Below are 23,015 nucleotides of genomic sequence, written 5' to 3'. Positions count from 1 at the left end.
CAAATACAGACAATTACACACATACATAAAAAGTGGTTAACCAATATAAACATGCCAAAACAGTTAATATTTAAAACATAACAGACACTGATTAACACAGATTTTGGCTGTTCTTCATCAGACATCTTACTCCCCATATCGAGCTGAAGCAGGATTTCAAAACATGATAATATGTATAAACCAAAGGAAACGTGGGTTGATTTGTGGGAGCAGGAGATATCAGTGCTGACAATGGGAGCAGAAATAGTATATTTATTAAATGTTGACAATAAGTTGATTCGGAGTTACCCTTGTAAATAAAAAAACATTAATAGAATGGGAATACTGAAAATGCTGATATTAAATGAAACCCACATTGACAGAAATAGACTTAAGTTTGCTCTGTTACTACCCAAACGGTCAGAGGGAGATAGAAGAGCAAATATGTCGGCAAATTTCTGAGAAGTGCAAATACAATAGGGCGGTAATAGTAGGGGATTCAACTAATATTAACTGAGATAGAATCAGTGCAAAAGGTATAGAGGGTGCAGAATTCTTAAATTGCATTCAGGAGAACTTTTTTAGCCAGTATATTGCAAGCCCAACAAGAGAGGGGGCAGTTCTGGACTTAGTTTTAAGGAATGAAGCTGGGCAGATGGAAGGAGTATCAGTGGGAGAGCATTTTTGTGGTAGTGATCATAATTCAGATAGATTTAGCATGGTTATGGAAAAGGACAAAGATAGACCAGGAGTAAAAGTTCTCAACTGGGGAAAGGCCAATTTAACAAAGCTGAGATGTCATTTGGTAAAAGTGGCCTGGAAACAGCTACTTGAAGGTAAATCAGTGTCAGAGCAGTGGAGGCATTCAAGGAGGAGATAGCGAGGGTTCAGAGCAAATATGTTCCCACAAAGAAAAAGGGTGGGACTCCCAAATGTAGAGTCCCCAGGATGTCAAGGAGCATGCAGGGTAGGGTAAGGCAAAAAAGGGAAGCTTATTTCAGATACTGAGAGCTCAATACTGCAGAAAGCCTAGAGTAAGTGGAGGGGTGAAATTTAAAAGGAAATTAGGAAAGCAAAGAGGGGGCATGAAAAAAATTTTGGCAAGTAAAATCAAGGAAAACCCAAAGATGTTTTATAAGTACATAAAGAGCAAGAGAATAACTAAGGGAAGAGTAGGGCCGATTAGAGACCAAAAAGGTAACCTGTGTGCAGAGGCGGAAGATGTGGACATGGCTCTTAATGAATACTTTGCGTCTGTCTTCACGAAAGAGGGAGAGAATGCAAATATTGTAGTTATGGAGGAGGAGTGGATGGGATAAACATAGTGAGAGAGGAAATATTAAGGGGTTTGGTGTCTTTGAAAGTAGATAAATCACTGGGCCCAGATGAAATGTATCCCAGGCTGTTAAGAGAAGCAAGGGAGGAAATAGCAGAGGCTCTGACCATCATTTTCCAAGCCTCTCTGGCTATGGCCTTGGTGCCGGAGGACTGGAGGACTGCTAACGTCGTACTGTTGTTTAAGAAGGGAGAAAGGGATAGACCAAGTAAATACAGGCCAGTCAGCCTAACCTGGTGGGCAAATTATTGGAAAAATTCTGAGGGACAGTATTAATCATCATTTAGAAAGGCACGGATTAATCAAGGACAAGTCAGCATGGTTTTGTTAAGGAAGGTCGTGGGTGACTAATTTGATTGCATTTTTTGAGGAGGTAACAAGGAGGATCGATGAGGGTAGCGCGTTTCATGTAGTCTACATGGACTTTAGCAAGGCTTTTGACAAGCCCCACATGGCAGACTGGTCAAAAAAGGAAAAGCCTATGGGATCCAAGGGAAAGTGGCAAGTTGGGTCAAAAATTGGCTCAGTGGCAGGAAGCAAAGGGTAATGGTGGACGGGTGTTTTTGTGACTGGAAGGATGTTTCCAGTGGGGTTGCGCAGGGCTCAGTACTAGGTCCCTTGCTTTTTGTGGTATATATCAATGATTTAGACTTAAATATAGGGGGCATGATTAAGAAATTTGCAGATGATACAAAAATTGATTGTGTGGCTGATAATGAGGAAAGAAGCTGTAGTCTGCAGGAAAATGTCAATGGATTGGTCAGGTGGGCAGAAAAGTGGTAAATGGAATTCGATCCAGAGAAGTGTGAGGTAATGCATTTGGGGAGGGCAAACAAGGCAAGGGAGTACACAATAAATGGTAGGATTCTGAGAAGTGTAGAGGAACAGAGGGACCTTGGAGTGCATGTCCACAGATCCCTGAAGGTAGCAGGACAGGTAGATAAGATGGTTAAGAAGGTATACGGGATACTTTCCTTTATTAGCCGAGGCATAGAATACAAGAGCAGGGAGGGTATGCTAGAACTGTATAAAACACTAGTTAGGCCACAGCTTGAGTACTGCGTACAGTTCTGGTCACCACATTACAGGAAAGATGTGATTGCACTCAAGAGGGTACAGAGGAGATTTGCAAGGATGTTGCCAGGACTGGAGAATTTTAGCTATGAGGAAAGATTGGATAGGCTGGGGTTGTTTTCTTTGGAACAGAGGAGGCTGAGAGGAGATTTGATTGAGGTGTATAAAATTATGAGGGGCCTAGATAGAGAGGTCAATAACCAGGGGGCATAGATTTCAAGTGATTGGTAGAAGAATTAGAGGGAAGCTGAGGAGAAATCTTCTCACCCAGAGAGTGGTGGGGGCCTGGAAACTCACTGCCTGAAAGGGTGGTAGAGGCAGAAACCCTCATTGCATCTAAAGGGTACTTGGATGTGCACTTGAGATGACGTAACCTACAAGGCTACGGACCAAGAGCTGGAAAGTGGGATTAGGCTGGATAGCTCTTTTTCGGCCACCGTAGATGCGATGGGCCGAATGGCCTCCATCTGTGCTGTAAATTTCTATGATTTGACAAATATAGGATAATGGTATATAAAATTATGAGGGGCCTGGATAGAGTGGATAGGAAGGACCTATTTCCCTTAACAGGGAGATCACTAACCAGGGGGCATAGATTTAAAGTAATTGGTAGAAGAATTAGAGGGGAGTTGAGGAGAAATTGTTTCACCCAGAGGGTGGTGGGGGTCTGGAACTCACTGCCTGAAAGGGTGGTAGAGGCAGAAACCCTAATTTCATTTAAAAAGTACTTGGATATGCACTTGAAGTGCCGTAACCTACAAGACTCCAGACCACGAGCTGGAAAGTGGGATTAGGCTGGATAGCTCTTTTTTGGCTGGCACAGACACGATGGGCCGAATGGCCTCCTTCTGTGCTGTAAATTTCTATGATTCTATGTTGGAGTTGGCAATGAGGAGCAAGGCAATAATTGAATTGAGGATTCTGATCATACCAAACTCCTAGATCAATATTTTTCAATTTTATCAATTTACTACCTTGTGTCTTTGCCAGCTATGTTTTAACCTTTATATTGTACACTGGGTATCATTTATATTCATTACAAAACTTGTTTGAATTCGTTAATAGTAGGGCTTCTTTTGGAAATATTGTTCTTCAGTCATTGGGGAGTGAAATACACAAATGATGTACGAAGGTAATACTGGTAAGAGTAAGGTCAGACCTGAATGTATAGAGCATCAGGTAACTGTCTATCAATATGTTTGTGTGGGCAGAATAAAAGAAATTGTAGATAATATATATATTATGATACCATAATTATATACAGGCTGATTTCGAAGGCAAGGTCCTTACTCACAAGATAGCAGGAAAAGAGGATTTTTTTTTGAAACTGGAGAGGGAGTCACCTTGGGTTGGCTGTGCACATTTTACATTTAATAGTTTCTAGCAGATGCCTGGCACTCGGTTTCCTACCCTTCTAATAGGGAAATGAAAACAAGCATGAAGTAAAACAATTTAGGATGTTGTCTGTGGCCAATGCTACCTGTGGGATTTCGATTTGCAGTTGGACTTTTCAATTTACAGTCGAGTCTTTATCGACATAAGAACATGAGAAATAGGAGCAGGAGTAGGCCAATCGGCCCTTCGAGCCTGCTCCACCATTCAATAAGATCATGGCTGATCTGATCCTAACCTCAAATCTAAATTCATGTCCAATTTCCTGCCCGCTCCCCGTAACCAGAAACACACCTGTCCTGTCAAACAATGTGAGCATGTGAAAGCAATAGATAATACTTTGGAACACAACCCTTTGTGTTTTTCAAATAGAGAGTGAGCAAGAAAATATACAGTACACATAGAAATTCTGCAAGCCACCTTTATGACACAAAACAAGCCATCTTTGTGACAGAATCAACAAACAAATTAGAATGTTTCCAGCCTAAAAGTATCACCTTAAACACAGAAAAAAATTAAAATGAAGCATTTATTGACTCAGCTGCTGTTCTAGGCAGATCCGGGGAACGCCTCCCAGCATCCAGTTTTTATTAAATTCATAATCCACTCTCCATCACCAAATTATTTTGATTCATAATCTGTTAATCTTGATCCAGACAGAGTGGATTAAATGCAGATTCCTGCTTCCATTGTACTAAACAAGAGAACAAAGTACCCACACAAGCACTACCACTTCACAAGAGACTAAGCATTATTATGACTTAAGGAAAAAAGACATTTTTTAAATCCACATACAAAATAAGTAAAATATGTTAGAAAACATAATTACAGTATTTTGGGACCCTCACAATGTGTTAAACCTGTAATCTGACTTCAGTCTAAAAACACTGTACGTTGCTGTAAACTATTATTCTCAACTGAAACATAATTGTATTTAGCCCAGAACAGAAAATGTTGGGCTTATTGGGATTGATTGAGATTTGTTTTGAAAAGTCACTGTGGAACTCCAGAATCAAACATTCTATTAAACTATATTAGTAAATCAATTAGTATGATTAGCAGAATTATAATAAATAAATTTAGAGGATACCTTGGAGTGAGTTTTAGAAGGCTGTTATCTAATTAAGAAATTCAAACAGCCTCACACTGTGACACTTAAGCTGCAGCAAAAGGGTGAAATGTTCCCTTTTGATAATTCTACTGAACAAGTGAGCATAAGAGGTGTTTTGTATTCATGTCAAATTGTTTTGCAAAATTATTGATTGGAAGAAATCCACTCCCCCAGTGACTTGTAATGCATTTGAATGCCAAGATTAGATTACAATATTTAAACAGGCTCTCACCCACTTCATCAAAAAATGTTTGTAAGGAAGCTACAACGGTTTGACAAATGCACGAAGTCATAACAGAAATACCACAGAAATCCATCATCCTTCTCACTTGCATCATGTTTTTAGAACCTTTCTTTCCCTTGGACAAAAATGATTTGCCTAATACTTTTTCAGGATGAATTACGGGGTTGAAATTCAACTTCAATGGAAAGGAGAACCGGCCGGGATGTATAACAGGCGGCCGATTCTGCTACCGTCTGCCTTGCGTCCCTGCCTAAGATGAATTTCACCCCCGATGGGACCGATTTTAATCCAGAGTGGAAATAGGGCAGGGTGAGCGCTTAATCCCTCCATGACTTTGGTAGCGATGTGGATTTCCCGCCAGGTAAAGATAGCAGGAAGTGGAGCCAGGACCTATTGTGCTTCATCTGCATGCCTCTGGTCAGTTGCCCAACGAAAATGGGTGGAAAATGGCAGCTGGCCAGTGGGTGGGAGTGAAATATGAAGCTGCAGAAAGCCGAAGGAAAGGTCACTGGCACTTAGGTAAATCACGGAAACGGGGTTTCGGGAGGGTCTCGCATTCGGGAATGAGAAAGCCTGGGGCAGACGGGGCCTAACCTTTCATTGCGGGACCTGGTGGAATGGTCCCACAATGAAAGTTTTTAAAAGTTTGGGCATCTTCTGGTCCTGGCTCCACTTCCTGCTATCTTTACCTGGCGGGAAATCCACAACGGCTTCCTCACTCAGATCTCCAGTTAAAATTAGAGTCTGGGCCCGATGATGTTGTCAGACTCCAATTTGCATATTTAAGGAAGGACCCCACGGCTTTAGTTGGGCGTACCTTGTCACCCGCTCAGTGGACCAGGTTTTTTTAAATTCGTTCATGGGATGTGGGCGTCGCTGGCAAGGCCATCATTTATTGCCCATCCCTAATTGCCCTTGAGAAGGTGATGGTGAGCCACCTTCTTGAACCGCTGCAGCCCATGTGGTGAAGGTTCTGACCACAGTGCTGTTAGGTAGGGAGTTCCAGGATTTTGACCCAGCGACGATGAAGGAACGGCGATATATTTCCAAGTCGGGATGGTGTATGACTTGGAGGGGAACGTGCAGGTGGTGTTGTTCCCATGTGCCTGCTGCCCTTGTCTTTCTAGGTGGTAGAGGTTGTGGGTTTGGGAGGTGCTGTCGAGGAAGCCTTGGCGAGTTGCTGCAGTGCATCCTGTGGATGGTACACACTGCAACCACGGTGCGCCGGTGTTGGAGGGAGTGAATGTTTAGGGTGGTGGATGGGGTGCCAATCAAGCGGGCTGCTTTGTCCTGGATGATGTCGAGCTTCTTGAGTGTTGTTAGAGTTGCACTCATTCAGGCAAGTGGAGAGTATTCCATCACACTCCTGACTTGTGCCTTGTAGATGGTGGAAAGGCTTTGGGGAGTCAGGAGGTGAGTCACTCGCCGCAGAATACCCAACCTCTGACCTGCTCTTGTAGCCACAGTATTTATGTGGCTGGTCCAGTTAAGTCTTTGGTCAATGGTGACCCCCAGGATGTTGATGGTGGGGGATTCAGCAATGGTAATGCCGTTGAATGTCAAGGGGAGGTGGTTAGATTCTCTCTTGTTGGAGATGGTCATTGCCTGGCACTTGTCTGGCACGAATGTTACTTGCCACTTATCAGCCCAATCCTTGATGTTGTCCAGGTCTTGCTGCATGCGGGCTCGGACTGCTTCATTATCTGAGGGGTTGCGAATGGAACTGAACACTGTGCAATCATCAACGAACATCACCCATTTCTGACCTTATGATGGAGGGAAGGTTATTGATGAAGCAGCTGAAGATGGTTGGGCCTTGGACACTGCCCTGAGGAACTCCTGCAGCAATGTCCTGGGGCTGAGATGATTGGCCTCCAACAACCACTACCATCTTCCTTTGTGCTAGGTATGACTCCAGCCACTGGAGCGTTTTCCCCCTGATTCCCATTGACTTCAATTTTACTAGGGCTGCTTGGTGCCACACTCGGTCAAATGCTGCCTTGATGTCAAGGGCAGTTACTCTCACCTCACTTCTGGGATTTAGCTCTTTTGTCCATGTTTGGACCAAGGCTGTAATGAGGTTAAATAGAAGACAGTGGAAACGTTGCAGGACGTTAGCGGATTAGTCTACCGGATCATCTTTTTCCACCGCATGGGTAGTGTTGAAATCACCCCTGGGATCTTTAACTCACTCCCTAGCAGCAGTTTAGTTCAAGCAGATGGCATTTCACTTCATTTATTTATAGCACTATTTTATACAGTTTATGCCAACTGTCAACATGTTCCATGTGATCTTTAATGTGTAATGACATTAATAAAAGTGTTTGAAATTGCATTTTGATTGCAATGTTAATATATCTTATAAATCTGTAACTGGGCAGTTATCTGTGTAAAAAAGTTTATTCACACCATGCTAAATAGAATTCTGGCACTAAATTGAATTTGCTTTCAAATAAATAAATCACAGATTCCAATTTGCAGCTGGAGATAGCGATTTATTTAGATTTCAATATAACCTTTAAAGATCACATAGAACACTGCTCCCAGAGCTCTGTACAGATGACCAATCTTGGTATTATCCAGCCATTCCTCTACAATACTGTGTTTGGAAGCCCAGCACGAGTTCCTATTGATCCCAATGGGAAAGTGAACACTGAAATCTTAATTCTGTCTCATGCCTATGGAATTCAGCAGAAAGAGTGACACAAGTGCTTCACATAAGTACGCTTATCGCTACTTTCATCTTGCATTCTGTATTTAAAATTTCACAATAGCGCAAACATTCTGTACAAGAGTCTAACCAATTCAATCTTACATACTTCTTCACATTCCATAATTCTGCCATGCAACAGATTCCATTCAATGTACTCATTTTCTTTTTAACTAGAGTCAAATGTTTTATTAAAGGTAAATGGAACACAAGGCAGACAAGAATCAAGCTCAGACTAAGATATTGTAAACCGAAGTGAAATTTAACCACATTCCCCAATTTTCATTATATCTCGCCTTTGAAAAGCCGACAAGTTTAAAAAGCCCCAGTGAGAAAGAAGCTTGTGCATTGATTTCTGTTACTGATCAAAGCAACGGGAAGGGGGTAATTTTATCAGCCCCACTGTTAACATGTTTCTTACCATACTAGTTGGTATATACACATGCCAACTTAGAGAACTAACAAAAGCTGACCAACAGCTTCAAATAAAAATCAAAAAAGCTGAGAACTTAAGAATGGCCCTGATTTATTAGCCTATGATGTGTGCAAACAAATAGTTCCATGGGCTTTGTAACTTTAGTTGTAAGTATACACAGTATCCTTCATTTGCATTGGAGGAAAAAAACATGAAACCTTGATGGGGGAAATCCAGATGTTGAACAAACAAAGTTATTGATGTATCTCTAGGGGGCTCTGAGTGGATGTTCCTATGTGAGATTTTGAATTTTTACATTAAAAATAATGCAGCCTGGTACATTTTAAATACTTTTTCACTTCGCAATTAACAGATGTATAATGTTTAAAAATAAGTCGTTAGATTTTCAACAGATGAATGAAACCATTACATTCCCAAAAGTTATCACAGCAGTCATACCCCCACATCCAATCCCTCCCTTACTGCAGTTCACAGAGGCAGTCTACCCCCTCCAGACCCAGTTCATAGAGACACTGTATCCCATTCAACTCCCCATTCTTTCACTGAGTCACTGGGATAGATTTTCAACTTGCCATGCGAGCGTAAAACTGGTGTTACAGATTAACTGCCTGTTATAGTAACCGCCCAATTTTCATTTCCTTTGAATTAAAATTGGTGGCTGATTGACCGGTTTCTCCTCCTTCAAATCTCCCAATTCATACTAGCACTGTTCTCTCTCGTCCCCCTCAATTTCAGCTGGCACTCTTCTCACCCTCCAACCTTGTACCACCCCTTCCTCTGTTCAAGTTGGCATTCTTCTCCCCCCTCCCAGTTTAAGCTGGCACTCTTTTCCCCAGCACCCCTTTATTCATACTGGCATTATCCTCCCTCTCCCAGTTAATGCTGGTACTCTCCCCACTCCGCATCAGTTAATTCTGTTTTCCTCCTTCCTCTCCATCCCAAAGTGTTCTTCAGTTTCTGCCCCTCCATTTCGATACCCCACCTCTCCTCTTTGATGCCCCTCCCTTTCGATGCCCCTCTTCCACAATGCCCCTCCCCCTTGATGCCATTCATTTTCCTCATGCCTCCCCTTCATTGTTCCCCTTTCCTCATCACTTCATTACTTTCCCTCCTTCCTCGCTCTCAATTTTCCTCTTCATTACACCCTCTTTATTGTCCTTCATTTTATTTTTTTCCCTCACCTTCCCTTCCCTCCATTGTCTCTCCTGCTACCTTTCATTACCATTAACTTCCCATTTCCCTCTCCCCTCTACTGTCATCCTTTCCTGGACCCGAGCCCCTCTTTGCTCAATGCTGCCCCTACCGCTAACGACAGTGATTTCAGCCTCTGTACACTGTAGGTGGGAAGTTCAATTCTCGTGAGAATCCCCGCTTAAGTATACAGAGGCCAGCATCTTTTTCATTTAAGCGTTAGATGTGGTTTTGAAGAGTGAGGGTCTGGTCCATTAGCAGCTGGGCTCGGGTAAGCATGGGAGAGGGACTGGTCCGCACAGTTTTTTTGTGAGCAAATACTACATGATGACCGGGCCCCAAAACGTTGATTAAGATCGTGAAGCACTGATGGTTGGCGTGTATGGGTACAGTAGGTGAGAAATAGGGTGGTTATTAACTTGCAAAATCTTTACATTCGTACCGTTTAATCTTCAATAATACCATAGACCTTTATATTTTAACTGTGGGGGTAATCACATGGGTTTTGCTGGCGTTATATTTGATAGTCACTACAACTTTTCATCCCCTGCTTCCCATAATGAAGATCGAGTTACACTGTGCTCTCTGGAAAAACAACCCACCATCGCGGCGACAGCCATAGGAGAGGCGCAGGAAACTGCACGAAGTTACGCAAGTTCCACCTAAAAAAAAGTGAATTTAAAAGTTTGAACTAGTTTCCATTAGTAAGAATGTCCAGAGATTCTCATTCCTCGTCCCCCTCGCATCCAACACCGCCCCATAAGTTGAGACATTTGGCGTGGCGAAATTATTAATTGATTCCAACACAAACCAAAGCAAATGTTTAAATGATCGATCGTCTACCGAGGTGAGTATTGTCTGCAACTACTGGTTACCATTACATTTCCCTCTCCCCTCCACTGCCATCCATTCCCCCTCTTCCTGAAGTCCCCTTTGCAATAGTTGCTGAGGAAGGGGAGGCATTTGCTTCCAGTTTGCCCTACTTGTACAAGGAATACGGTAGGCGGTCCTTCGGCACCCTTTTCAAGGAAGTATCAAACGATTAGGTTCGCCAGTTAAGACCCAGCAGCCGGGCTTCTAATGAGTGACAATAACGAGCGGTAAAGGTTGTGAGTTGCGCCTCTGGAAAACTTTTAACTCATTAGTGGGGGGGTGGGTGGTTTAAAAATGGGATTCGACCTGGAGCGTTTCAGCGAGGACGTGGATCCCGACTTCAAATGCAACTTGTGCAATAAAGTGCTGGAAGACCCTCTCACAACCCCTTGCGGACACGTTTTCTGCGCCGGCTGCGTCTTGCCCTGGATTGTTCAGCAAGGCAACTGCCCGGTTAAATGCCGGAGGATCTCCACCAAAGAGCTGAACCACGTTCTCCCGCTTAAAAACCTGATCCTGAAATTAGATATCCGATGTGACAACTATGAAAGAGGGTGCGAGAAAGTGGTGAAGCTGCAACACTTGGCGAAGCACACGGAGATGTGCGATTTTTCGCCGGCCAAGTGCAGGAATAAGGGCTGCAGCGAAGCGCTCAACTTGAGGGACATGGATGCGCACATGAGGGAAACTTGCGAGCACCGGCCGGTCGGCATCTGCGACAAGGGCTGTGGGCTGATGCTGCTGTATCGCGAGCAGAAACTCGGTGGTCACTGCTGCTTGAAGGCTTTGAAGTCGCACGGCCACGCGTTGCAGAGCAAGATAGCGAGCCTAGACCACGACTTGAAGAAGCAGGATGTGAGGTACGGCAAACGGGAGAAATCGTTGCTCTCTCAGCTGTCAGCCCTGCAGAGCGAGGTGCAAATGACAGCTCTTAAATACCAGAAAAAATTCACCGAGTACAGCGCCAGGATCGATTCTCTGACTAAAAGCCTTCCTGCTCAATGCAACGTAAGTTTTTTATATATATATATATAACATTTCTTTCCTCCCTCCCCTCTACCTGTCAAGACTTCTCCCGGGGCGCGAGGCTGGAAGAAATGTAGTGCGCGCGCCCCCGGGGCTGGAGTCGGCTCGCGCGCGCCCCCGGGGCTGGAGTCGGCTCGCGCGCGCCCCCGGGGCTGGAGTCGGCTCGCGCGCGCCCCCGGGGCTGGAGTCGGCTCGCGCGCGCCCCCGGGGCTGGAGTCGGCTCGCGCGCGCCCCCGGGCGGCTGGCCGGGGGTTCGAGGTGAATTCGGCAGCTGGGTGACGGACGACACAGAGGGTCAGTCAAAGCACACACATCGACATACTCGCACTCCTGCACTCCCAGGGAGGGGAGGGGAAGGGGGGCACCTAATGCAAAAATGCATTTACAGAAACATCTTTCTGGAGGGGGAAACATTTAATCACATTCTGCTGAGACGTTCGGTGACCCAGCGTCCCCTCCGACATCCTCCACTGCAGATTTGTATATTTTGGACTTTCATACTTTTCTGGTATGTCAAGGGTGAGGGAGGTTCTTTGCCCCCCCAGACCCACTGGTCAGCTCACGCTGTTATGGAGGTGGGGGGCAATCTTTAGCCACAAACATCAAAGCTGTGGGTTTATTTTTAAAGTTATTTATAAACGCGGGACAAAATCACGGGTTTCATTTAACAAAACGACAAGTCTTTGGAATTAAATATTTGAAGTAAACTGTCCAGGATAGGGTTTTAATGCCCCTCCTCCCCCCTCCAATATTAAGTTTAAGGTTGGAGGAGTGGTGTCACTGAGCAGTTAGAAACCGTGGCATCTCGTACTCAAGATCAGTGCATCTGGTCCACTTCCACCAAGTGTTCTCGACCGTAAGCAGTAGGTTGTTGTCATATCTTACTTAAGACTACAGTGATTTTTTTTTGTTCAACTGGTTATGATTTTTAAAAATCCAACCATATTTTCTATTTCTGCGCCGTTGCGTGCAGTTGCCAGCCGGTCATTAACAGTTGTTTATAGCCCTGACATCCAACACCTGTCACTTTTTCTGTTTTTAGGGCGGAGAGACACTCGCCATCGTTATGCATCGGGACTCTGGTTCCCTGGGATTTAATATTATCGGCGGCAGACCTTGTGTGGTATGTTTATTGCAACAGCCCCATTATAAACAGGAAGCATTTTCAAAATGCATTTCCCTATAGGAATGTGTAACGTTGGTTGTGCTCACCATCTAAATATTACTGGACGAAATTCTATTCCAATAGCGGGATGAGGGTTTGCAACTTTATTTACAGTATCTGACTTTAATATATTTTATATAAGAACTGAGCATGCCCCGTTAGCATGGGTGTAATTGTTTTCCAACGGTGTATGCACGTGTGAATGGAAATAAAACTGGCACCTCCTGCTCGTTTCACGTAGAGGTGGTAGGTTGAAATATTTAACGTGCTGGCCCCAGCAGGGATATGTTTGTCAACTGTTGCCACCACTTCTCCAGTCCAGGTATCACCTGCTGCCATCACAGAAAGTACGTTGCAGGTTGTTGCACATCACATTGGATCTCATTAGTCGTTTGAAATTAGCACCTTCCTCTCTTGTTATCTTCAAATTTATTTGTTCTTTTTTCTGTTCTGCATTTCAAATACTAAGTTAGCCTTTTCTGCTTTTGGCACCTTTTTTTTAAGGAAAATCAAGAGGGCACAGCATGTGAGGGAATTTTTGTGTCAAAAATAGTGGAGAATGGGCCAGCAGACAAAGAAGGGGGATTACAGATCCACGACAGGATTCTAGAGGTATGTGGAACACTTACCCTCTCAAGTGCTGCATAATAAGTTGTTTAATTTATAAGGTGAAGATTCAACATAATATCCCCCCTTAACACACTGCATGTTAAGGAGCAGGAAGCAAAACCTGCTTTACAAGCCTCTAAAAGTGGTACTGTTCAGTTTTTTAGAAGCTGTGTGGCAGTAAGCTGGGTTAAGGTGTTTTCAGGATACAGAGTGAAGTTCCCCTTGCCCTTCCCTAACTATATGCTTTAATCCAAACCTGAGATGAGTGCCCTTTACAATAACATTTCCTAGAGTAACAATAACTTGCATTTATATAGTGCCTTTAACACGGTAAAATTTGCCAAGGCGCTTCACAGGAGCATTATCAAACAAAATTTGACACCGAACCAAAAGCTTGGTCAAAAGTAGGTTATCAGGAGCATCTTAAAGGAGGTAGAGAGGCTTGGGGAGGGGATTCCAGAGCTTAGGGCTAAGGCAGCTGATGGCATGGCTGCGAATGTTGGAGCGATTTTAAAAATGGGGGATGCGCAAGAGGCCAGAATTGGAGGAGCGCAGAGATCTCAGAGGATTGTAGGGCTGGAGAAGGTTCATAGAATCACAAAGTTACAGAACAGAAAGAGGCCATTTGGCCCATCGTGTCCGTGCTGGCCGAAAAAAGAGCTATCCAGCTTAATCCCACTTTCCAGCACTTGGTCCATAGCCCTGTAGGTTACAGCACTTCAAATGTACGTCCAAGTACTTTTTAAATGAGTTGAGGGTTTCTGCCTCTACCACCCTTTCAGGCAATGAGTTCCAGACTCCCACCACCCTCTGGGTGAAAAATTGCTCTTCAGTTCCCCTCTAATCCTTCTACCAATTACTTTAAACCTCTGCCCTCTGGTCACTGATCCCTCTGCTAAGGGAAATAGGTCCACTCTATCTAGTCCCATCATCATTTTATATACCTCAATTAAATCTCCCCTCAGCCTCCTTCGTTCCAAAGAAAACAACCCCAGCCTATCCAATCTTTTCTCATAGCTAAAATTCTCCAGCCCTGGCAACATCCACGTAGATCTCCCCTGCACCCTATTTAGTGCAATCACATCTTTCCTGTAACGTGATCAGAACTGTACGCAGTACTCAAGCTGTGGCCTAACCAATGTCTTATACAGTTCTATGATGTGGAGATGCAGGTGATGGACTGGGGTGGACAAATGTAAGGAATCTTACAACACCAGGTTATAGTCCAACAATTTTATTTTTAAACCACAAGCTTTCGGAGATTATCTCCTTCGTCAGGTGAGTGAGTGAATAAGAGGTTCTCAAATCGCATATCTTATATTAGGCTGGGACACCATCACACCAATCAAAGGTGTCGTTGGTGTTCAGACAGGTTAGCCATGGAAAACAGTAGGTCCCAGTATGCTGAATACACATTGTGTCAAATTAGGCGGCCTTCGAGACACACGACAACGCAAAATCGTCGAGCAGAAATTGATAGCCAAATTCCGCACCCATGAGGACGGCCTCAACCAGGATCTTGGGTTCATGTCACGCTACACGTAACCCCACCAGCAAGGGGAAAAAAAAGTTCTCTGTTTTTAATATTCTCTCTCTCTCTCTGCCTTTTGGGTCTCTTTCTCTCTGTCTGTGTAATTTGACACAATGTGTATTCAGCATACTGGGACCTACTGTTTTCCGTGGCTAACCTGTCTGAACACCAACGACACCTTTGATTGGTGTGATGGTGTCCCAGCCTAATATAAGATATGCGATTTGAGAACCTCTTATTCACTCACTCACCTGACGAAGGAGATAATCTCCGAAAGCTTGTGATTTAAAAATAAAATTGTTGGACTATAACCTGGTGTTGTAAGATTCCTTACATTTATACAGTTCTAGCATAACCTCTTTGCTCTTATATTCTAAGCCTCGGCTAATAAAGGAAAGTATCCCGTATGCCTTCTTAAGCACCTTATCTCCCCAATTGCATAACCTCACGCTTCTCAGGATTGAATTCCATTTGCCACTTTTCTGCCCATCTGACCATTCCATTGATATCTTTCTGCAGTCGACAGCTTTCCTCCTCACTATCAATTAGTGAGGTTACAGCAATAGGGAGGGATTTGAAAACAAGAGCAGTCATTGTTATGGTCTTTCCATATGCAACTGCCTTCTAGGGCTGTAGGTAGTTTTGATGTGCTGTGGTCTTGTGATCACTGGTGATTTGGGGTTGAAGCTGAGCAAATTTATTTCCTTTGGAGCCCTTACAGCCAGCTGAGAGGCAGATAAGAAAAAGGAACAGGGTTTCATTGCAGATCCAAAAAGTGTAAAGGCACTGTTCTAAATCATTACGAAACACATGCCACTGGACTTGGTATTCTTGATTTCATGCTTGTGGAAGTTTGCTCATTAATGTTTTCAGTTGTGAATTACAGTTGCAGAGTTGCTTTGTTTAAGTGTCTTATAATTCATGCAAGACGGCTTCAGTTCACCACGGTGGGATGTAATTGAATCCCTGCTGGCCATATAAATGGAGTAATCATGGGTGCTTTGCAGCAGGCTTGTCTTTCACTGATTCAAGATTTAAAGTTTTTGGTGAAGGAGCTAGTTGTTGGTAATTCATAAATTGTGGATGTAATTTCTTTTCTGTTCAATCTCCTTCTGTACTTCCCTTTTCATTGCCCATAAGAAATGTTTTTCTATCTGCCAAAATTGTCCTTATTGTTCATTCCAGAATGAAAATGTCTTTGAATTGATTTTGGCACATTTTTCACTGTGAAGTAACAAGGTCCCACAATATTTTTCCCGTGAAAATATTATTTATTTGTCTCCATGTGAGAAATTACAATTCATTGTGTTTTGTCCCATATATTCCAATCCAGATTTTCATCCATTTGCAATTGTTTATGTAGGACTGTTGTCAGTTTTGATTCGTGCTTGAAATATGAAAACAGAAGGTGGTGGTAGTAGTATTAGTAGGCAAAAGTCATGTGCAACTAAACAATGCCAGTTTGTTTTGTATAGGGTGACACCACGCTACTCAGCTGATCTAGAAAAGTTTCCATTCATATTGCTTATTATGTGTATATAGAGGATACATGTCAGTTTACTAGTGGTTTACAGAAAATAAACCACAGTGTTAGCAGCCATGTAACATGTGCGAGTCAGCTGCAGCTCAGTTTGGTTCACATTCTCTAAACCACCGATTCCCTGATGCGCAGCTTGTGTTTATATCTTGTGTTCATACTTTCAACTTATTTTTCATTTATTGTCATGTTTTGAGCAGATTCACTGTTCAAGTTAAAGTGATGTGTGTGATTTACATTGGAGTCAAAGTGTTCTTCCCTTTTTATTTATTCATTCATGAGATGTGGGCGTTGCTGGCAAGGCCAGCATTTATTGCCCATCCCTAATTGCCCTTGAGAAGGTGGTGGTGAGCCACCTCCTTGAACCGCTGCAGTCCGTGTGGTGAAGGTTCTCCCACAGTGGTGTTAGGTAGGGAGTTCCAGGATTTTGACTCAGCGACAATGAACGAACGGAGATATATTTCTAAGTGTATGACTTGGAGGGGAACGTGCAGGTGGTGTTCCTATGCGCCTGCTGCTCTTGTCCTTCTAGATGGTAGGGGTCGCAGGTTTGGGAGGAGCTGTCGAAGAAGCCTTGGCGAGTTGTTGCAGTGTATCTTGTAGATGGTACACACTCCAGCCACGGTGCGCCGGTGGTGAAGGGAGTGAATGTTTAAGGTGGTGGTTGGGGTGCCAATCAAGCGGGCTGCTTTGTCCTGAATGGTGTTGAGCTGCACTCATCCAGGCAAGTGGAGAGTATTCCATCACACTCCTGACTTGTGCCTTGTAGATGGCGGATAATTTTCAATTAACTTCCTTGCCATCACCATTACCACCTTTTTATTATGCATGTGGCAAATCATGCTAGATCTCCTTCTCTAGGGCGGTATCTTCCTGAAGTGGGCAATTTCACCAATGGGGGAGCCTTTGCAGCTGAGTTTCATTAATTGATGTATTATCCAGTTTCGGTTGTTGGATAGCAAATTGGAGCAGGAACTTTGTTCATATTTCCTTTCCATATCTGAGGGCAGTTGTAATGGCCCACTGCTGCCCGGACAAATGTACTGAGACGTTCCAGCAATTTGTGCAATGTATGAAATATTGAGTGTAATCCAGTGGCTTACAGGTCACGTGCATTGTAGATGTGTAACTATGGACTTGCTTGTTCAATCATTACAACAGGCTATAAAATTTTAAACTTATGATCTATATAGGAAATGGCCAAAGAACTGAGCACCTATTTATATGGGCCGTAAGAATTTATTTTTGAGTATTGGAATGAGATGTCCCAAACTTAACTTCAAATCTTTGCAGTTGAGATGAGACAAAAGGGCAAAAAATAGAAAAGAGTTTTTCATTCCATCACTCCAGCAGGAATTACATGCAGATGCCAATAACAGTGTTGATTATGCAAGTTTTGAAATATTTTAAAGCCAATTATGAAAAGGTGTTTTGATCTGGACACATACAGCCTACTCATGCAATCACTCATCAGCTTATCACAATGTGTTATAACAGCAAGTTGGTCAACAGAAGAGAAGTTTAAATGTTTTCTTGTATTGTTTTACTTAATTCACACCTAGGCTACAAGTTCAGGCAACAGCCTTGGTCTTTAATGTCAGTTTCTTATCTGTTTTATATTTCTGTGCAGATACTGCTTACTGATATCTTCAGCTTGATTTTAGGATCGTCACCATTTTATAGACTTTATTTTCTAGCAGCATTTTGAATAAAAATGAATAATCCATAAATTCAACTAAAAATACATTATTAGTGATCAGTTTTAAAAATAACTTTTCATTAAAATAATGGTGTGCTTTTTCCTTAAAGGAATGCTTCATAACAATGTATCCTTAATATTTAATTTTTAAAAAATTAACCATCTCTCTGTGGCCCACCTCCATGACACTACTCCAGCTTGTTTCCATTCCTACCTGTCCCAATAAAATCAGCACATTTTCTGCAGTGGCTTCTCCTCCTGGCCCTGCATGGTCACTATGCTCCAAGGCTGCTTCTATCCATGGCTCTTTCCCTTGTTTGCATGCTGCCACTCAGTGGTCTCATTCTTGGGTGTGCACCCATTTCTACCTCTTTGCTCCCACCGTTGACTGCTTGACCATTGCTGTGGTGTCAGACTGCTTAGCTACATTAATTCTTGAATGAGCAAGAACCTTATTCAACTCAACTTTGATGAAGCCAAAGCAATCCAATTGGCTTCTACCAAAAACTCCACACTTTAGCTCCTAACCCAATCGCCTCCCTGGCTGCCTTTGTAGGCTGAGCCCAGTGGTGTGCAGCCTCAGTGTCCAGTTTGATGCTGAGCTTCAAATCCCGCTTCCCACCCACCACCAAAACCATATATTTCAACTTCAGCCCCACTGCCACTGAAACTCTCATCCATGCCTTTGTCACCCCCATTGTTGACTACCGCAACACTCTCCTTGACAGCCTCCAAGTTCTGTCCTTTAAAATTGCAGCTTGTCCAACATGGCTTACTTAAGGCTGGCCTCCTGGTTAGAATCACCGTTGTCCACAGATTTATTGTTTCTAGAGAGGCTCGGGCAGAACATCTGAGTGACGCCTGCAAGTATTTTTTTAAAAAACTGTCTTTTTAGTTATCTAAGTATCATGACAGTTGCCATTGTACAGTTCTAAACACTAAGCTTTCAAATGGTCCACATGTGTAGTGGGGGAGGAGGGAAAATAATTGAGAATTACTTCTCCAGGTGACCATTTTGAATAGCGATCATTTTCCAAACCAATCACCAAGATCATTGATTTACAGGGTGCAGTTCTACTGGGTGCAGTTCTACTGGTTTATGTCATTGTTTGAGCCTTTTAATGAGATAACTGCCCTTCACTTAGCCCCAGGTGACTGTTCTGAGTCTTCGCTTCAAACATGGACAGTTACAGAAATTGTTTGCTAAATTTTCTTAAATACTTGAAGATAACGGACTTCTGTGGATAACTGACTTGAAGTAGTAATTTGCAAGTGAGAATGAAGTAACGCCCCCCACCCCCCAAAGATAATGTTGGCCAAAGTACTATTTGTGATCAAGGCTGTAAATTTGGAATGTGTTGCACATTTACAGCTGAACTGCAGTGGTAGTATAAATGGTGCCGTGTTAATTACTTCACTCTTAATTTTAAGCAAAGTTCCTGCATCTGCCTGATTAGATTTCAATTGACTTTGAACTAGTGTTAATACCCTAACGTGAGTCTTCATTTTTTTCAGCAATATCAAAAATAAAATGTAGCTACTACATTAGTTTGGTAATTTATTACTGTAGGAAAGGAATTTGAGCAGAGGCTCATTCAGTGTACCAAATTGCATTTAATTTGAATTGTAGGACTGATGTGCAGTGGTGGTAAACATTTTTGAAATATTAAAGTGCATCAGCAATGATGCAAGCCAGATGCACCTTGGAAGTATTTTTTTCTTCCAGTTTCTGTTTGTGTTTTTGGACTGGTGGACAATATTTTAAACTGGAACACCACACAAAGATCAAAGACCATCCAGCTACAAAAGACCACCAAGAAATTCGCTGACTGAGATAGTTTCACTAATACCTCCAAACTGAAACACCACTTTTCTCTTTTTGAGACTGCTGTTTAATCGGGTAAGTGATTAGAATAATTTCAAATGTCATCTACAATGAGTATATATTTATAATTTGAGTCTACAAAGTCTCTATTTTGTGCATGCCAATGATATGCAGAAAACTGTTTTAAGTCCTCTTATTTCCTGTGTTCTTTGTGTTCCAAGTAAATAAATTAAAAAGGCATTCTCTGGTTTGTGGATATTTGAAGTCCATGCAAGGTTTGAAATCTGATGTGATGTGTTTCTTCTGTCTTTCCAGATGAGTCCACTGCTGAGTTAATTGAGGACATCATCAGAGTTTCAGAAGACTAACATTGCAGTTAAAGAATGTCCTGTCTCATCAGGAAGAAGGACATGTGCAAATACAAAAGTATATGGAGTCTAGACACATCATTGCACTGCCAAGTGCTGGGAGGGCAATATACTGGTGACTGGATTTATCACGGGACCTTTTTAAGGGTCCACATTGCAAACAGGTGGGGGTCCCATGTAATACCATGCAGCAACTCAGTGTAAATGGACAAGTGTTGGTTTTTTACACTCACACATCTAATCATTGATGGATGCCTGTCATTTGTTGCTTGAGGCAGTGCAACATGTGCTATTGTGCAATCTGGATACATTCTGCAATAAGCCCAACTCCACTGAGGTGGAGCTGGTTGGTGGTGTCCTCAACATGCCTGCTGCACTGATGGAGCTCCTGTAGGTTCCCAGTGAGACCTTTTTGAATCCATTTGGGAGCAGTGAGTTTGTGCCTGGTTCTCGGGCTGATTGTCCTGGAGTGCTAGCTTGTGGAGGATTCAACAAGAGATTGGTCTTCCCAAAGTTTGGCAGACAATCTGTTGAAATATCTACATGTGGCTTTAATATAATAATGCAAAGTAAATTTTCTGTTGCACTATTTTGTTTCATATTGAGAATGATTTCCCATTTTTGTAATCCAAGGAAAGTACACACTGAATTAAACTTTGTTTATGTAAACAATATGTAGAGAAGCCAACTGCGCATTGTTATATAGTCAACCTCATTTCTAAATTATCTATTTGTAACATGCTTAGTTATAACATACAGATTGAAATATCTCTGTGTACATGTTTGGCTGTCCCACTTGCATAAATAGAACTGATTACTTGTTTTAAAATGTTGTGGGAGTTGTGTACCTATGTATTCTGGGTGATTTAAATTTGGACTGAATGCTTTGGATCTTTTACGACAGAGCTACACTCATGACCCCATTTTAAATAATAAAATGAATGAAACCAAACACAGATCAAATCCCAGCCATTGTACTGCAAGTACAGTTAATACATTACTCAGGCTACACCTGCATGCAGTGACCTAACACTGAGCAACTCCCAGGTGCAACACTCAATGTAGTACTCAACCTGGAGTAAGTGGCAGAGCATTTGACCATTTGAATTTTGTGCTTAATACAATGACTTCAGGAAATAGAAATAATAAAAAAAAGGTGGATTTAAAGAAGTAATATTCTGTGTTTCTTGTACCTAATGATAAATACTATAATCGAAAATGCTGGAAATACTCAGCAAGTCAGGTAGTATCTGTGAAAAAAGAAACAGTTAATGTTTCAGGTTGATAACCTTTCTGGAACGTTAACTCTATTCCTTTCTCCACAGATGCTGCCTGACTTGCTGAGTATTTCCAGCATTTTCTGTTCTTATTTCAGATTTCCAATAGCTGCAGTATTTTGCTTTTGACATACTATATCTGTTTAACTTAGCTCAATTCAATAAGGTCAACAAAGACTTGAAATTATGTGCCTGTATGCAACTATTTTTTTTAGTGTAGCAAATAGGCAATTGTTGTAGACAATGAAGAACATGGAAGGATTAAGTATTTCATTGGCTATAAAGCACTTTGGGATGTCCTGAGTTTGAAAGGTGCTATATAAATGAAAGTTCTTTTTATTTATTAGTTCATTAGGCAAAGCAGCTTAGCTATGTCACACTGTCTACTATTCCTTTTTCTCCTTGCTGGTTCTTTCCAACTCCAAGAAACAAATGTGAACATTTGCACTGTGGTGGTTCTATTGCTTTCAACATGGAAGTTACAAGATTAAGGCATGCATATAAAATGTGGGCTGGTCATACAAAGCTAGGGACTGACTACTTTTTTGCAAGAGACTTACCAATCGCTTGCAAGCTGTTGGTGAGGGAGGTGAGTCGATAATTGCAATACTCTACTCGGTCTTTTCCTTTTTAGAGATGGCTGTAGTGAGGGTCAGTCTGGGAGAGTTTCCAAGTTCCATGCCTGAAGTTTGTACACAAATTGAGAGTTTGATTTTAAAATGAAGTGTCCTTTAAATTGACAAAGCATACATGAATAAAAATACAATGGATGGGAATCCATTAAAAAAAAACAAATATAGCATCAGTATTGGAACCTATCATTAAAAAGTATAGACTCAACATTGGTACAATGTAAAGAAACAGGGCCAGAAATCGCTCCCAAAAGAACAGAGGAGCTCAACGGCCGCTCAGTTTATAGTGGTGAACTGAAGGAGCAAGTTCCTGCATTTGCACTTGCGCAGTAAAACGTGGAAATTGTGAACTTGCTCCTAGTGGTTCGCCGGTGATTATGGTAGCTTTGAATTAAAGGGATATCGCATGCTGCAATCAGAGAAATCGTTGAAAAAGCACAAACTTGCTTATCTGCCCAGCTGGAAAGTAACTAATTATGCCACCAAACAGGTACACTTAAAATACAGGACTAAACTAAGTTTTAAAACTAAGTTTGTCTTAATGACTGCCAAATAACTAAAAATTAACTTTTAAAATGTGGAGTCTCATATTCCACCTTATTTTAATAGTTTTTGGTCACTTCAAAAAAAATTAAATTACATTTTATTTTTCCCTTCTGTCTCTTTAATTTAATTCAATTATTTCTTTGGCTTTTTATTAAAATTAATTTTTGTTTACAATGACATCCAGAATATTAACATTCAATGAATGAAGTCCGCCTGCTTGAGCAATGCAGCCTGAATCTGTGGGCGTGACTTCTCTTTCTGACACATTTTGTGGGCATGTCTTCTCCTTGCAGACATTTCCAGCTGCATGGCAACTCACGCTGCTTGGAGGCTGGGTTGATAGCCCGCATTTTGTTTAAACTTCAAATTCAAGCAATTGCACGACTCAGCCCGCTGTAAGTATTTTCGTGAATTAAATTCGCAGGAGCTGCGCTGAGCATTGCCTAGCCGTTCT

General features: G+C 42.2%; 1 protein-coding gene and 1 long non-coding RNA gene across 4 annotated transcripts in view; one reads left to right on the top strand and one right to left on the bottom strand.

Moving 5' to 3' along the window:
- LOC137334262 (uncharacterized) overlaps positions 1 to 23,015 on the bottom strand; it is a 65,150-nt gene that overhangs the window by 35,949 nt on the left and 6,186 nt on the right. Inside the window, exon 2 of the long non-coding RNA XR_010966119.1 lies at positions 21,944 to 22,065. This is a non-coding gene — a long non-coding RNA (uncharacterized lncRNA). The remainder of the gene's footprint in view (positions 1 to 21,943; positions 22,066 to 23,015) is intronic.
- Positions 9,724 to 23,015, top strand: part of pdzrn3b (PDZ domain containing RING finger 3b) — a 313,710-nt gene continuing 300,418 nt past the window's right edge. The window contains exons 1-3 of one of the 3 annotated variants that reach the window (XM_067998912.1): positions 9,724 to 9,868; positions 12,415 to 12,495; positions 13,042 to 13,149. In XM_067998912.1, coding sequence (XP_067855013.1) covers positions 12,439 to 12,495; positions 13,042 to 13,149 — 165 coding nt within the window. In that variant the 5' untranslated portion in view covers positions 9,724 to 9,868; positions 12,415 to 12,438. Of the gene's footprint in view, positions 9,869 to 10,537; positions 11,355 to 11,576; positions 11,667 to 12,414; positions 12,496 to 13,041; positions 13,150 to 23,015 lie in introns of those variants that run through there. The other 2 variants (XM_067998911.1, XM_067998913.1) reach the window with 2 other exon arrangements.

This window comes from Heptranchias perlo, chromosome 17 (genome assembly GCF_035084215.1).
Source record: "Heptranchias perlo isolate sHepPer1 chromosome 17, sHepPer1.hap1, whole genome shotgun sequence".
Taxonomy (NCBI): domain Eukaryota; kingdom Metazoa; phylum Chordata; class Chondrichthyes; order Hexanchiformes; family Hexanchidae; genus Heptranchias; species Heptranchias perlo.
The sequence above is the reverse complement of the archived record's forward strand: the minus strand, read 5'-3'. Positions and strand labels throughout refer to the sequence as shown.